This window comes from Eutrema salsugineum, unplaced genomic scaffold (genome assembly GCF_000478725.1).
Source record: "Eutrema salsugineum unplaced genomic scaffold, Eutsalg1_0 scaffold_6, whole genome shotgun sequence".
NCBI classification, from domain to species: domain Eukaryota; kingdom Viridiplantae; phylum Streptophyta; class Magnoliopsida; order Brassicales; family Brassicaceae; genus Eutrema; species Eutrema salsugineum.
In genome coordinates, this window is record NW_006256547.1 from 2,452,838 (window position 1) to 2,468,246 (window position 15,409).

A 15,409-nucleotide genomic window follows, 5' to 3' on the forward strand; every position below is an offset into this window, starting at 1 on the left:
TAAAACAGAGTACCACTAATATATAGACGGTATAGTCTTGTCACTTGTGTGTTATATTTTCGACTACAGTTTGTAAAAATGAACATGATCATGCTCAATATGTCTATTGTCCTGACTCCTTACAAGTCCCTTTTGCTCAACCTCTGCCCCCCCCCCTATATATATATATATAATCATCTATATATATATTAAATCATCTATGATGTAATCAAATCTAGATAATGTAATTTACGTAATTTTTTGTGATTTGGATCATACTACCATAATTTTAGTAACAAATTTCTATCAATATATGAGATATCAGTGATGTTTGCACATGGGAAGAAAAGCTAGTGGTTGTGCAATACGAGCACGGTAAATTCCTCAATTAATGAACATCTGAGATTTTCTTGGATCACATGTGAGAAATTTCCATAATAGTAATTTTAACTAATTTATGGTGGCGTAGAAAGATTCCCCATGTGAGTTAAAGGAGTTGGAATTTGGACTTTTGGATTAATTATTATCAAATCATTTAAGTCTTACGTTAAATGTTTTATCCTCTAACACAAATACCAATCAAACAGTCTAGATTTGACTTACAATATGTTGCATGTCAGAAATATCAATGCAGCTATCTGACATTCGTAAATTAAAAATACTAGTCCATTAATGGAGCATATTTCTACCGTTAGTCATAGACTCATAATTGTATTTTTTCATGTTTACACAAAGTTGGAAAAGAAAAAAGAAAATTGTGACAATTCTATCCAAAAAAAATCACGGTCCTCTCCACTATATCTCGGATCTATTTAAAGCGTAGTAGAGATGTGAAAGCAAGGTGAACCATCCAATCCATCATCAAAATATAAAGCAGAGTAGAGACTATCTCATGTCTATCTTTTCATCGACATCAAGAATGATGAGTTTTAGTCCTAAAACTCTTGCTCACGTTCACAAAGTCCCTCTCTGTCGTAAGAAGACCGAGCAATTTCTTTGTCCTCGCCGTTTGCTTCAAAACAAAACTCTTTCTCGAAAACCAACAAAACAAGTTTCGTTTTGTGCAATGGCTACTAGTGGCGATCTTGAGAGTACTCGTCCCTTGGCTCCGTTTACTCCCACTATTCTAGGAGATCACTTCTTCTTGATCCCCGTTGATGGTTCTGTAAGTTATACATAGACACGACACGAACCACATGTGCTTTCAAACATAAGTTTCTTATATCATATATTTTGTAGGAATTCGATGCAATTAAGCATGAGATTGAATCGGATATGAAGCCGCACGTGAGAGACATGCTCATGTTACCTCACACATGTGAGAGGGAGAAGATTCACCTCATTCACTTGCTTATCAGTCTTGCAATCTCCCATTACTTCGAAGAAGAAATCGAAGAGATTCTAAACAAGGCTTTTGGGAAGCTGGAAGGCCTAATTGCCGAGGAAGATAACCTGGAAACAATCTCGACTATGTTTGAAGTTTTCAGATTGTACGGTCACAAAATGTCTTGTGGTATGACCTTATATATATCAGAGCATGGTCACACCAATATACTTGATTCACACGTATATATATTTCGGTTTCGTTATAGATGTGTTCGAAAGATTCAAAGGCAAACATGATGGAGAGTTCAACGAGGATCTAGTTGAAGATGTTAGAGGGATGTTGAAGTTGTACCAAGCGTCGTATCTCAAAAAAAAAGATGAGGATATAATGGAGGAAGCGAGGACTTTCACTAGGAATCACTTGTCAGTGACGAATACTGATCAACCACATCTCTCCAAGCATATACAAAACGCATTGTACATACCTCGATATCATTGCGTAGAAATAGCGGTTGCTAGAGAATATATCTCATTTTACGAACAAGAAGAAGATCACGAGGAGAAGCTGCTCAAGTTTGCGAAACTAAACTTCAGCTATTGCCAGCTGCATTTCGACAAAGAGCTCAAAGCTGTCACTAAGTAAGTAACTACATTGTAGCCTTCTCACAAATCACATATATATAACTTGGATCTTTTTTTTATATCTTTCTTGATCATTTTATATATGTAGTTTCTGCTTATTGTAGATGGTGGAAGGAGCAAGATCTTGCGTCTAAACTGCCTTTTACCTTTCGTGATAGAAATGTGGAGTGCTATTTCGGCATGATGGGAATATCTTTCGAGCCACGATATTCCCTTGCAAGAATTATCGGCACTAAAATTTCTATGATCATGACGCTTGTTGATGACACATATGACGCCTATGCCACTCTTCCCGAAGTTATAAGTTTCACTGATGCTTTGCAAAGGTACTTACTATCTTTTTTTCTTGTTGGATATGTTATCTCTATCTAGTTCTTTATATAGAGTTAATGGCTAGGTGGGATATTGGAGCCATTGACGATCTACCAAGTTATATGCGAATTCTTTTCCGAAATTTGTGGGATATTATAAAAGACATCAAACAAGAAATGGGTTCGCTAGGAAGACATGGCGGTGTGGCACCGACAATAGATGAGGTACGTAAGTGTTGGTTATGAGAGAAAACAATATGGAAGGTATAACAAAAGTAACATTATATTGTGTCATGTGTGTAACATAGATAAAGAGCCTGGCGAAGAAAGGGTATCTAGAGATAGCAAAATGGGCACGAGCAAGTCACGTGCCAAGTTTTGAGGAGTACATGGAGGTTGGAATCGTCACAGGCGCAATGGATGACATGGCACTCTACAGCTTCCTAGGGATGGAAGATTGCGATGAGAAGATAATGTACGGGTGGTTAGCATCCAGAACCAAAGTCATCCTAGCTTTAAATGTCGTGTTTCGTCTGATGAACGACATAACCACGTTCGAGGAAGAATTGGAGAGAGGAGAGGTGGCCAATGGAGTCAACTGTTACATGAAGCAACATGGTGTTAGTCAAGAAGAAGCGGTTAGAGAATTGAAGATGATGATTAAGGATCACCATGAGATCATGATGGATGAGTTCTTTAGTGCCTCATCTACTGTGCCACGCCAGGTTCTAGTGCGAGTCTTCAATATTGCACGTGTGGTCGTTTTGTTTTACAAGGATGGTGATGGATTTGGTCATCCAGATGAAACTCTCAAAGCCCACTTTACTTCTTTGTTTTCATAAATTTCGTATATGTGTGATCATTGGTTCTCATGACTCGTCATGCTTTGTGAATTGTGATCAACTGAACATCTCTATCTGTATTTCAAGTTGTGTTATGCTATTTTTTTTTTTTTAAATATAAACTAATACAAATGGAAAAAATAATAAAACGAGTCTATTGGGCTGGCAAGCAATGTGGCTACTAAGGCCCATGTTAAGGTGATTTTAAGGCCCAATTTTGTTCGTGATAAGATCGGACGGTCGACACGGACATAATTAGCATACCACGCGACGTAGAATAGCCTCTCTCTCTTTCCCGCCCTAAGCACACCCCCCATGAATGGCCACCTCTCTTTCCTCTTTCTAATTTGTTTCCTCGAAATCAGCCGGAGTGTGAAACCCTAGAGCGCGACAGCCATGGCAAAATCTGCGGCTCGACCCAGTGATTCCTTCATCAAACAGCGTTCTGGGTCGGGTACGATACTTAGAATTAAGCTTGAGAATTTCATGTGCCATAGTAATCTCCAGATCGAGTTTGGCGAGTGGGTCAATTTCATCACTGGCCAAAACGGAAGTAAGTATTTATTTCGTCTCTGAAAATTTGATCTTTAGCTCTTAAATCGACTGAATTTACATACGCATACCTTATTGGGGATTGGGTTTCGCCGAAGTTTGAATTCTGATCTTTGAAAACTCAGTTCAGGTTCAATGTTTTGGTTCTCGTTGGAAGCTAAGCTAGTGGACATATCTCTTTCCTTTGATTTAGAATTGGTTTATCTAGGATGGTCGTAAAGTCATGCTTAAGAATTTAATCGGGACTTTTGATCAAAAATTTTAGAAAGGTGTCAGCTTCATGGAATGTCAAACGGCAATCCAAATATTTTTTTTGGCGTCAGATAGTCTATGTAATGGTTAAGCTTTTCTCGCTCTATGATCTTTCCCGGAAAGTTGAAAGCTAATTTCTTTTGGTGGTAAAATTTCAGGTGGTAAGAGTGCAATATTGACTGCTCTATGTGTTGCATTCGGGTGTCGAGCAAAAGGGACTCAGAGAGCTTCCACTCTGAAGGATTTTATAAAAACTGGATGCAGGTTTGTACATTTATCTAAAAATTCAAGGTTGCAGGTTGGAAACAGCTCAAAAGCACATTTTTAGTGCCGCGTTATTATCTCTTGTCATGCTTAGGAAATTGCTTCTTGTCGAGATTAATGGTAAGAGTGACTGAAAACTTCCAACCTCGTTGGGATTTTGTTGCAGCTACGCTGTTGTCCATGTAGAAATGAAAAACCAAGGAGAAGATGCTTTTAAGCCTGACATATATGGTGACATCATAATTATCGAACGTAGGATAACTGAGTCTACTAGTTCTACCATTCTCAAGGATCATGACGGTTAGTTCCCCGTAGCTCTACTCTCTCTTTGTGGTTTGAGTTACAATTTTTCTCATAGCCCGCGTGGTGCTTGTTGTGATTACTGTCTCCGTTCTTATTCTCATCTCCACCAACTCTTTCTGTGTGTTATATATAAATTCATTGATTCAAAAGGTTTTCTGTTTACTTATTTTTAACCTGTGTTCTGCAGGAAAAAAAGTATGTAGCCGAAAGGAGGAGCTACGGGAACTTGTTGAACATTATAATGTGAGTTTTGGTCTTTCATTCAAATTTAGAAGTATTATTACGTAATATCAGAAATACTTTTTTTATTTCTGGTCTTGTATACAATTTATAATTATACCAGCCATATTGGCATATCCATTGCTGGATCTGTCTTATATTATACAATTGTAGATTGATGTTGAAAATCCATGCGTGGTAATGAGTCAAGACAAGAGCAGGGAGTTCTTACATTCTGGAAATGACAAAGACAAATTCAAGGTATCTCCTGTGAAGTGCTATATATCAAAGTCAACCATGTTGATGTTTTGACTTAAATTTTCTGTTTTTTAGTTCTTTTTTAAGGCAACCCTTCTTCAGCAAGTTAATGATCTTCTCCAAAGTATCTATGAGCACTTGAATTCTGCTACTGCGATAGTCGATGAAATGGAGGAGACAATAAAACCAATAGAAAAGGAGATCGGTGAATTGCGTGGAAAGATTAAGAATATGGAACAAGTTGAAGAAATAGCTCTAAAGTTGCAGCAGTTGAAAAAGAAACTTGCTTGGTCATGGGTGTATGATGTGGATAGGCAGCTCCAGGAACAAACTGAGAAGATTGTGAAGCTTAAAGAACGTATACCTACTTGCCAAGCTAAAATAGATTGGGAACTGGTAAGTCATACTTTCCATTATCTGAAATTTGGATGGCTGTTGAAAATCGAAAGTTACAGATGCTGGGGTGCATTACAAGTTTTAACCTCTCCCTGATATCCAACCCAGGCGTCGTAAGATAATAATGAAATTTGTTAGATTTATAAAAAGTGCGGGTTTGATTAGGTGAATTCTTGAGGTATTTCCACCCTAAAGCATTCTCAATGGTTATGGCATAATATCTTGGTTCCATAACTTTAGGCGAGGTTTTACCTCCAAAATGTTCGATTTGCTTAGAGCGTGACCTTGTAACCTGCCTTATTTTAGAGAGATATCTACACATGGCTAAATATATGCTTATTTGTTCTGACACAAACTGTTTGATTTTAACTGACCATTTCTGTAGGGTAAAGTGGAATCATTAAGGGATCGCTTGACCAAGAAGAAAGCTCAAGTTGCATGTCTGATGGATGAATCAACTGCGATGAAGAGAGAGATAGAGAGTTGTCACCAATCAGCCAAGACGGTTTGTAAAATTAGTTTAAGAAGGGTCTAGTGGCTGGGATTTTTCGTATAGAATTGACAATTTATCCTCCCATATTTAACAACATACATATATTTTTAGGTTCAGTGCTTGTAAAAGAAGAAGGCAAATGAGAATTTACCAAATGCGTTGCAATGCTCAAATATGCATCATTTTTCTCAACTTGAACAGCATGATATTTTTTTTTTACGTGATTTAGTTTGGAAAATTTACTTTCGGTACTTTTATTACATTGTGTATGCGTGTTTTTGACATATCTTGTTTGTTCGTAATGTCAATTCTTATTGTAGGCTGCACGAGAAAAGATTGCGCTAGAAGAAGAATACAATCATAAGCGCAATAATGTTCACAAGATTAAGGATCGTGTTAGAAGGCTTGAACGGCAGGTTGGAGATATCAATGAACAGACAATGAGAAACACTCAGGTCCTCTACATTGATCACTGAAAATATCTATCAAACTAAAAACTGTCATCCTTGTTTTGTGCTCAAGTGTGCATGTACAGATTTATCTGGGTAACTTTCTCATAGGTTGATAATGATGCAGGCTGAACAATCTGAAATCGAGGAGAAACTGAAGTATCTGGAGCAGGAGGTTGAGAAAGCTGAAACATTGCTTTCCAGGTTATGATTTTAATTTTTCTATTTCCTTTTCATGTGCCTATCTGTCTTCTGTAGTAGTCTATTCGTCTTCAGACATTTATTAACTATTGGATACTTTAGATTGAAAGAGGAAGAGACTTCCTTATTGGAAAAAGCGTCAGCTGGAAGAAAAGAGATGGAACACATCGAGGATATGGTACATCGATGCTTATATCTGTTACTTACATTCCAGCATAATGTTTAGTCTTAGAATTTAATCAGTTTTATTTGCAGATTGCTTTAATATTGTAATTAACATCTTGTTCATTTCCTTGGCCTTTTGGATTCTAGATTAGAGACCATCAAAAGAGACAAAGAATCATAAACTCTAATATTCATGATCTGAAGAAACATCAAACAAACAAGGTGCGGCTTACATGTTTAGTCACGTTATTTGGTGTTTCAACTGAAAATTGTCAAACCTTTTTCGGTAAAATCTAAGAGGCGTATAATATACATGCATGCTCGCTAGGTTACTGCATTTGGAGGAGATAAAGTCATTAATCTTCTGCAGGCTATTGAGAGACATCATCGTAGGTTCAGAAAGCCACCAATTGGTCCTATTGGCTCCCATGTGGTGAGGTTCTATTTTTTTCTTTTGCATATATGTGCACTAAACAAATTTAGTTCACATGTTGTCTGATATTTGACCATGCATAGCTCAAGAAGAAACTGACATTTTCAAGTGTTGTAGCAACATTTTTCTAATATGAATATTTTTTGGGATCGAAAAATCTCTTTTAATACTCTGATGTTCTGCAGAGGTTGATCAATGGCAATAAATGGGCGTCTACAGTTGAACAAGCTCTTGGAAATTTATTAAATGCGTTCATTGTGACTGACCATAAAGATTCGCTCACTCTAAGAGGCTGTGCAAATGAAGCCAATTATAGAAACCTTAAGATTATCATCTATGACTTTTCGAGACCAAGGTTCAAAATCTAATAAGCATTTTAATATTTTCTTTCAACCTTTAGCATTGATGAATGGGTAGCTTTGTAACGCATATATTTGTTAAATAATCATTTATGCAGGTTAAATATACCACGGCACATGATTCCTCAGACAGAACACCCAACTATTCTCTCTGTCTTGCATTCTGATAATCCAACCGTTCTTAATGTCTTGGTGGATGTGGTAATTTAACTTTCAAATTTTTCCTTTACTTACTAATTTTCTTCATTGTTACAGCGATATTCAATATTTGCTCTTGTTTCATGGATATTCAGAGTGGTGTTGAGAGGCAAGTGCTTGCAGAGAACTATGACGTGGGGACGGCAGTGGCCTTTGGGAAAAGGCTCTCAAATCTGAAGGAAGTTTTCACTTTAGATGGATTCCGAATGTAAGTAATGTTATGAATTGGCATGGACAGTCCCGTATATCTTCACTTGCAAACAAGAACATATCTTTTGCAGGGCCGGAGATCACTTTTTTTTTTGAAATACAATTTTGAACGATGACATAATTCCCCAGTTTCTCTGGATTTCTCCAAGTTTTCTACTATATGACAAACATGAAAAGTGATTGACTTGAGACCATCTAGAGGATATAGGACGATCTTCCTCAGTCCTTTCACTAATTTATCTACTCTTACCTCAGGTTTTTTCGTGGGTCAGTTCAGACAACCCTTCCCCTTTCTTCTCGTAGACCTACGCGGCTCTGTGCTTCTTTTGATGACCAGATCAAGGATCTTGGAATAGAGGCCTCAGAAAAACAAAGCGAGATAAATCAATGCATGATACGTAAGAGGGAAGCAGGGGAGAATCTCGAGGAACTTGAGTTGAAAATGCGCACACTGAAGGTAATGTAAATTCATTGAGTTAATCCAGTAGACATGTCGAAACTAGAGTTCCCAGTCTTTAAGCATCCTAACTGAAATGATTATCTTACAAAGCTTTAGTTTGCTCGTTCATAACCATTTTGCATATTTTTCTTTATTTGGTTTATACAGAGGCACCGAAGCCAAGCAGAGAAAAGTTTAACAACAAAGGAACTCGAGATGCAAGATTTGAAAAATACAGTCGCTGCTGAGACTGAAGCATCACCTTCTTCAAGTGTTAATGAGCTTCAACTTGAAATCATGGTTAGTTTGTCGGTGAACCTATTGCATTGTCATTGGTTTCGCCTAAGTAGCATCCCTTAAGTCGGGCACTTTTTTCTAATTACTATATCAGAAAGACCGAGAAGAGATAGAGGAGAAAGAAGCTTTCCTGGAGAAACTCCAAAACTGCTTGAAAGAAGCTGAAGTAACGGCTAATAAACTTAATGCTTCATTCGAGAATTTACGTGGTATGTCTGTGATAGACCACTGTTTCTGAAAAACAAGTATCTTTTCCTTGATTTGTGATCGAACATGAATATTTATCATCTTGATTGACTGACCGACTTTATTCTTACATTTTATCCGAATCGTGCATGAAGAGTCAGCCAAGGGTGAAATTGATGCCTTTGAGGAAGCAGAGAACGAGCTAAAGAAGATCGAGAAAGACCTTCTGTCTGCTGAAGCGGTACCCTTCTTGCCCTAACGTAAAGATTTTGATGTTTTTTTTAGTTGATTTACATACAGAAAGTGAGCGTGATTCTAATTCAGGAGAAAATCCATTACGAGAACATAATGAAAAACAAGGTCCTACCGGATATTAAGGAGGCTGAGGCTAATTACGAGGAGCTTAAAAATAAGCGGAAGGTATGTATAAGTAATTATGACATAGCATTAGGGTGATATTGCATATATATGTATATTTATCTCTTTTAAACCCTGGCCGGGTTGAAATCTGGTATGCCATGTTGTCTAGTCAATGGAACTTGGCTATTAGACTAACGTGTCTTTGCTATAGAATTTTTATCTTCTTGTAGTATTTCTCAGGCCCTTTTTGTGCCATTTAATCTTGTGGTAGCCAATTACATGTGCTTGAATTTCAGGAGAGCGACCAGAAGGCCTCTGAAATTTGTCCTGAGAGTGAGATCAAATCTTTGGGGCCCTGGGATGGGAGTACTCCTGAGCAACTCAGTGCTCAGATTAACAGGATGAATCAGAGACTTCATCGAGAGAATCAGCAGTGTGTATTTTAGTATTGCCTTTCAGCTTTACCTTCACACAGAAAGTACCTGTGAGAGTAAAGCGCATGCTTCAATTTTGTGGTGCAGGTTTTCTGAATCAATCGATGACCTTAGGATGATGTATGAGAAACTAGAACGAAAGATTGCAAAGAAGCGCAAAATCTATCAAGACCATCGAGAAAAACTCATGGTATAGCCTTGCAGATCTGTTTATGTTAAAGCTGTATGTGTTGTTATATCTGCATCACTGAACGTATTCGTTACTGATTGATCAGGCCTGCAAGAATGCTCTAGATTCACGGTGGGGAAAGTTTCAAAGGAATGCATCTCTTCTTCGTCGCCAGCTAACATGGCAGTAAGTTGCTTTCCCCATTGTAGTTCGGTTGTATCTTGAGATCTAGTATATTTTTTGTTTTTTTCCATATGGAGCTTTATTTGATGTTGCTCTTCAAATCAGATTCAACGCTCACTTGGGAAAGAAAGGTATCAGTGGACACATCAAAGTCAGTTATGAAAATAAAACTTTGTCCATAGAGGTAGTTGACACTGCTATGCTACAGTATTTGCGATTAACGTGTCCATATAATTACATTATCTGATTGATGGCTTTTCTTTTTCGACAGGTTAAAATGCCTCAAGATGCAACAAGTAAAGCTGTTCGAGACACTAAAGGTCTTTCAGGTGCTGCCTCCTCCTCCACCCAAAAAAAATTCCAACCTATGTAACTCATTGCTAAGTTGAGATTTCCTATATTGGCCATTGGTAATGTCTTGTCATATAATTTCCAGGGGGAGAACGCTCGTTCTCAACCTTGTGCTTTGCATTAGCTCTTCACGAGATGACAGAAGCCCCATTTCGAGCAATGGATGAGTTTGATGTGTTTATGGTATTAAGTCCTTCCAAGAATCCTCTCTTTACAAGCATTACATTGGGATAATACCTATTGAAACAAACATTTGTAACTTGTCGATTCTGGAAATTCAGGATGCAGTCAGCCGGAAAATCAGTTTGGACGCGCTGGTGGATTTTGCGATTGCACAAGGATCACAGTGGATGTTCATCACTCCTCATGATATCAGGTAAACAGATTAGTTTTCAACACCTTGGAACTCTGTTTGTGAAGTGGATGCTTGGATCAAACTCATCCTCTCTCTCTCTCTCTCTCTCTCTCTCTCTCTCTCTCTCTCGTGTTCTGTTACAGCATGGTGAAGTCGCACGAGAGGATAAAGAAGCAGCAAATGGCTGCTCCTCGTTCTTGAACTTGAAAGAACCTCTCTTTCTATGTAATATATTTTTATCTTATTGTTTTTTTAGTTACTATCTGGATTTATAAGAAAGTAAAAACGTATCTCATACAAGTTTCTAATTTCTGGAAAGAGATGCTCATGATTTTGTAAATTATTAAATACACTGTGGTCAGTCTTAATTCAATTTCTCTAGTATCTTCTGCCAAAAACTAAGGGAAAAAAAATCCATTGGCTTCTACCATAGCCGTTTAGATGTAGTATTCCATCTATTCCATGAACTATAAGAACGTTTACATTCAACCATCTTTTTTTTTGGTTTTAAACCATCATTTAATATCTAACAAGAGATAAAGCAATCAATAATTGCAGACTACAAGTGATCACAAACATCAAATTAAATTAAATTTAGCATACAAATTTGTTTTTCCTGATATTTTGCGGATGCTACATCGATTAACCCAAATTGCTTGTGCCTGAGAATGAGCATAAAATGTCCATAGGTTTCGGTTTTTTTTTTTTTTTTTTTTTTGGATTAAGCCAATATATTATCACTTAGATTTACATTAGAAAAAAAAATACTGGGTTATTTTATCTATCATTTATGGGCTGGCCCAACTAAACGTGGACTCAATTCTGAATATGGGCCAATAACCATAATTATCGTTAATTAAGTACAACAAAAAAAAAGACAGTCCGTAAAAGGTTAGGAAACTAGAAAACTCTTATTCAGATGTCGGAAACATCAACAGAGTATTAAGAGCGATCGAGATTTTGAAGACTAAAAAAAACTTCTTCTTCTCCGTCAACATATTGCAAATTTGAAGATGAAGGACAGAGAGGAATCTTCCGGTTCGTCAAGATCAACAAACAACCCTAATGGTGAAGACGAACCTAGAGAAATCAATATCCGACCATTCTCTTCTGTTCCTTCTTCTCCTCGAAACGCTTCTTCTAAGTACGATTTCGTCAAGGTTCGATTTTTTTATATATATTATATATAATGAATTGACTTTCAATCATCAATAATTTGAATTGGAGCTTTTTTTCTGACGACAAATTTTCAGGTGAAGGTATGGCTTGGAGATGCCGATCACTACTATGTCCTGTCTCGGTTCTTAGTCTGCAGAATGTTAACTGTAACTAAGGTTTGTTCAATTTAAACACCAAGCTTCTCATATCTTTTGTTGAATAGTGTTCTTAGATTCTAAGAGCTGGTACTGAATTGATTCTCCATAACACTGGTGAAACATTTTGCCGATTGGATTTCAGATCCCAAATCATGTAGCCGTAAAGATTTCTCTTGAACTCAAGAAGCTTCTGATTGATAACAGCCTTCTGGATGTGTATGCCCTTTTGCCACAATTGGTCTTCATCTTCTATATCGATGAAAATTTTACATAGTCTCGATGTTGTATGTACATAATTCACTTCGTTTCTCTTTGCAGGTCTCAGTCCGATTTGGAAACCAGTTTGTTTAAGGTGCATACTTTATATTTTTCTCTGTTTATGATGCAACATGTCTTATGAACGTTTACTTACTATGATAGTGATTGCAATCCTGCAGCTTATGGAGCGACGTGGTTACGGGGAGGAGTACATTAATCGCTACAATATGATGACAAAGTAGATACACTAAAAATGTTTTGTCTGGTTCGGAAATTCCTTTTTTTTTTTTGCTTTTCAAAGTTTCATACTTTATTGTTTTTGGGGGTTTTAGGTTTCATCATCAGAGAGTACCTCTTGTCATACTTGTTTGTGGAACAGCCTGTGTCGGGAAGTCTACAATAGCTACACAACTTGCTCAAAGACTAAATTTACCAAACGTTTTACATGTATCTACTCAACTCAATACCCGTTCCTCAGTTTGTTCCTTCTCATTTCTCTTGTCTTTTGTTGTTCTTATGTGCTATTTTTTATCACAGACTGACATGGTATATGAGCTGCTTCGCACAGCAACTGAGTAAGTTTTTGCTTTTATCTACTTTTGTCCGTTCTTATCTTCTAGTCTTAAAGTTATGCAAAAGCATTATCGCATAAACACGTTTATCTCTGTTTAATTTAGTGCTCCGTTGACATCAACCCCTGTGTGGACTCGAGAATTCGGCTCGTCAGAGGAGTTGATAACCGAATTCTGTAGAGAATGCAGAATTGTTCGAAAAGGTACTTCCTTTAGCTTTTAGAAACCGCATTATTCATTTGCTTTTGTTTACACTCTGTGTTTGTGGATTCTTATCTTTTTTTGTTTTGTTTTTGGAATCCCAAATGGTTTGTGGTTGCTTAGGACTTGCTGGTGATTTAAAGAAAGCAATGAAAGATGGGAAACCTATTATAATTGAGGTAAACTGCTCCATACGTCTGGATTACGTTTCGGCAACTACACTTGTTTTCTAACCTTGGCTGAATAATCACAGGGAAGACATTTAGATCCAAGCATATACTTAATGAATGATGAGAACAAAGCTCCATCTAATGATCCCAACAAGAGTAGCAAAGAACCAAACTCTTCAGAAGATGTAACCTCGGACAAAAATCCCGAGGCAGGTTCTTCAAACACTAAAGAAACCGACAATAATCCTACGAAACCACCCCATTCTCAGGCTGAAGCCATGACATCTGTGGAACAAGTATCAGAGAAAGTTACACAGTGTAAAATCGATGGTATTGTTTAAAACTTTCTTTCTATGAAGTTGCTTGCATTCGCTTCTGTATAATGTATAGTTTTATTTTCGTTTCAGGTGTGTGTGCAGCCGAAACTTCAAAAGAAGCTGAAAAGAAAAGAAAATCTGCAGACGGAAGTGGAAAGGCGAAATCTGGCCCTGAACCAATAGTCATATCTATTGTTCTAAAGATGGCTGAATTCGATCATAAGGTGAATCAAGTTTTGTAAATTTCGAGCTATATGACGCGGAAAACTAGTCTTTCTCAGTTCTTGATTTTCATAATCTCATTTTGTCAGGCTTTGCTAGAGGAGTGGATCTCTTCCCGTACATCCGGAGATAAATATACATCTAAGGTATATAAACAGCTTCAAGCTTAAAATTCAGTAAAGTGATCTTGATCAATGTATGAACATAGGTTTTGTCTCTTGCTTTTATTTTTGCAGGAGAAAGATAGGCTAATTACAAACCTAAAGACCATTGAAGACTACCTTTGTTCCTTCAATTCACAGGTTTGTTGGTGTCCTTTCATCGCTCAGAATCTATCTACCTTTCCGGTTTCACGGTTCTAACACTTGTTATGCGTAAACCAGGGAGTGACAGTTGTGAATATATCGGCCACTACATTCCCGCAGACACTGGACTGGCTTCACAACTATCTTCTTCAGGTAAGAAGCTAGAAAATTCGTAGCTCTAAAAGTCTGAATCCTCAACCAAAAACCGTAATCATGTTCTTCGTGTGTTCTGTAGCGTATTGAAGAAGGGATTCGATCATCAGAAAATGAGAAGCCAAAGTGAGACGCAGAAGAATTCTCAAGGAGGCTAAAGGCATCTTTTTCAGGATGAAGCTTGCTACTGTAATCTGAGAACAGGAACTTGTTATATAGTTGTTAAAAACAGAGTTTTTTACAGGGAAGAACTCAATGATAAGAAATCAGTCAAGTGTTTTATTAAAACTTCTTTCTTTTTGTTGAGAACAAAATTTATTAATGTATCATCGCTCCATTAAACCTTGATCTCAATTATCTCAATTGCTACTTCTAAGGCATGACGACCTAATCCAGAAAAAAAAACTTGTTTAAATTTGAAGGACCGAGTTTCTTGCTTGGCAAAGTTTCAAGTAATTATCAGAGTTGATATCTTCCAATTCCAAATGTGCTTATTATCCTTTATCTGTCTGTTAAACAGAAAACATTATTTTACCATATTAAAAAAATATATTAATGTAAAAAGAATGGAGATGCGGGGTATCGATCCCCGTACCTCTCGCATGCTAAGCGAGCGCTCTACCATCTGAGCTACATCCCCATTGTTGAATGTTTCCATATTTATGTTAGTTATTATATGATTTAAGAAAGTAGCTCTCTTCTTCCAAAATCCTCTTTATAAGTCCGAGCTAAACCCTAAACCCTATCATTCAGTCTCTCTTCTTGCTTTTTAACGGTGAATACCTAAAAATTTGTTTCTTCATCAAAATCTTAGTTTCTTTTCTTGTTTGGTTTCATATTCTTGGTTTGCCTGTTTATATCATCTAGTTGAGTATTAAAGGATTTAGTTCCTGAAAGTTCTCGACACATTTTATTCTTTTTACTATATTTTGAGGGGATATCTCTTAGAAATCTCTTTGTGAAAACAATTTTAGTGTAAAGCTCAAGTCTTTTTCCCAACTGGGTATTATCTGATTTTGGTTTTTGAAGCTTCTTTTTTTGTTAATTGGGTTTGTTGTGCTTTGCAAGTGACGATTAAACAGACAGGGACATCAGAAATTATCTGTGTTGACTATAGTCTATAATGGGAATCTCTCTGATGCATAAACAACTCTCTCTCTACTTTCAGTTTTTCAAAAATCTATTTTTATCTAAATATTAGGGGGTTTTGTGCTGTTTTTTGAATTTTTGTTAAAACGAATCTTTTTATAACTTATTGAAAGTGTTTGG

At 36.9% G+C, this 15,409-nt stretch overlaps 3 protein-coding genes and 2 non-coding genes across 5 annotated transcripts; 4 read left to right on the forward strand and 1 right to left on the reverse strand.

The window, feature by feature from the left end:
* The first annotated feature begins 901 nt into the window (after positions 1 to 901).
* Positions 902 to 3,100, forward strand: LOC18011559 (terpenoid synthase 25). Its single transcript, XM_006394440.2, has 6 exons — positions 902 to 1,144; positions 1,219 to 1,492; positions 1,572 to 1,944; positions 2,052 to 2,273; positions 2,345 to 2,483; positions 2,567 to 3,100. Exons 1-6 carry the CDS (start codon positions 902 to 904, stop codon positions 3,098 to 3,100), a joined length of 1,785 nt encoding a protein of 594 aa, XP_006394502.2.
* A 318-nt stretch (positions 3,101 to 3,418) lies between these two features.
* On the forward strand, positions 3,419 to 11,015 carry LOC18011560 (structural maintenance of chromosomes protein 6B). Its single transcript, XM_006394441.2, has 28 exons — positions 3,419 to 3,653; positions 4,063 to 4,168; positions 4,335 to 4,468; positions 4,659 to 4,714; positions 4,865 to 4,951; positions 5,024 to 5,344; positions 5,730 to 5,849; positions 6,158 to 6,292; positions 6,414 to 6,490; positions 6,590 to 6,665; positions 6,800 to 6,874; positions 6,981 to 7,085; positions 7,271 to 7,440; positions 7,543 to 7,645; positions 7,738 to 7,850; positions 8,108 to 8,309; positions 8,460 to 8,591; positions 8,683 to 8,797; positions 8,930 to 9,015; positions 9,099 to 9,194; positions 9,431 to 9,567; positions 9,656 to 9,758; positions 9,844 to 9,923; positions 10,026 to 10,104; positions 10,192 to 10,249; positions 10,357 to 10,454; positions 10,553 to 10,647; positions 10,770 to 11,015. Exons 1-28 carry the CDS (start codon positions 3,497 to 3,499, stop codon positions 10,825 to 10,827), a joined length of 3,174 nt encoding a protein of 1,057 aa, XP_006394503.1. The 5' UTR covers positions 3,419 to 3,496; the 3' UTR covers positions 10,828 to 11,015.
* A 495-nt stretch (positions 11,016 to 11,510) lies between these two features.
* Positions 11,511 to 14,483, forward strand: LOC18011676. Its single transcript, XM_006394442.2, has 15 exons — positions 11,511 to 11,786; positions 11,880 to 11,960; positions 12,085 to 12,158; positions 12,261 to 12,294; positions 12,380 to 12,438; positions 12,533 to 12,647; positions 12,738 to 12,775; positions 12,878 to 12,975; positions 13,097 to 13,152; positions 13,227 to 13,473; positions 13,551 to 13,684; positions 13,772 to 13,828; positions 13,919 to 13,984; positions 14,066 to 14,140; positions 14,223 to 14,483. The coding sequence occupies exons 1-15, from the start codon at positions 11,640 to 11,642 to the stop codon at positions 14,268 to 14,270; spliced, it is 1,329 nt and encodes a 442-aa protein (XP_006394504.1). The 5' UTR covers positions 11,511 to 11,639; the 3' UTR covers positions 14,271 to 14,483.
* A 224-nt stretch (positions 14,484 to 14,707) lies between these two features.
* TRNAA-AGC lies at positions 14,708 to 14,780 on the reverse strand. The gene has a single exon. It is a non-coding gene; the product is annotated as a tRNA-Ala (tRNA).
* Positions 14,781 to 15,200: 420 nt separating this feature from the next.
* Positions 15,201 to 15,285, forward strand: LOC112083778. Its single transcript, XR_002897906.1, has one exon. It is a non-coding gene; the product is annotated as a small nucleolar RNA R44/J54/Z268 family (small nucleolar RNA).
* Positions 15,286 to 15,409: the final 124 nt, after the last annotated feature.

Coding starts and splice junctions, on each gene's coding strand:
- LOC18011560 (XM_006394441.2), top strand. CDS start 3,497: ATGGCAAAATCTGCGGCTCGACCCAGTGATTCCTTCATCAAACAGCGT. Junction 7,441..7,542: donor TATGACTTTTCGAGACCAAG/GTTCAAAATCTA, acceptor TCATTTATGCAG/GTTAAATATACCACGGCACA. Junction 10,105..10,191: donor ATAAAACTTTGTCCATAGAG/GTAGTTGACACT, acceptor CTTTTTCGACAG/GTTAAAATGCCTCAAGATGC.
- LOC18011676 (XM_006394442.2), top strand. CDS start 11,640: ATGAAGGACAGAGAGGAATCTTCCGGTTCGTCAAGATCAACAAACAAC. Junction 12,976..13,096: donor ATGCAGAATTGTTCGAAAAG/GTACTTCCTTTA, acceptor GTGGTTGCTTAG/GACTTGCTGGTGATTTAAAG. Junction 13,474..13,550: donor TACACAGTGTAAAATCGATG/GTATTGTTTAAA, acceptor TTTTCGTTTCAG/GTGTGTGTGCAGCCGAAACT.
- LOC18011559 (XM_006394440.2), top strand. CDS start 902: ATGAGTTTTAGTCCTAAAACTCTTGCTCACGTTCACAAAGTCCCTCTC. Junction 2,274..2,344: donor TTCACTGATGCTTTGCAAAG/GTACTTACTATC, acceptor GTTAATGGCTAG/GTGGGATATTGGAGCCATTG. Junction 2,484..2,566: donor TGGCACCGACAATAGATGAG/GTACGTAAGTGT, acceptor TGTGTAACATAG/ATAAAGAGCCTGGCGAAGAA.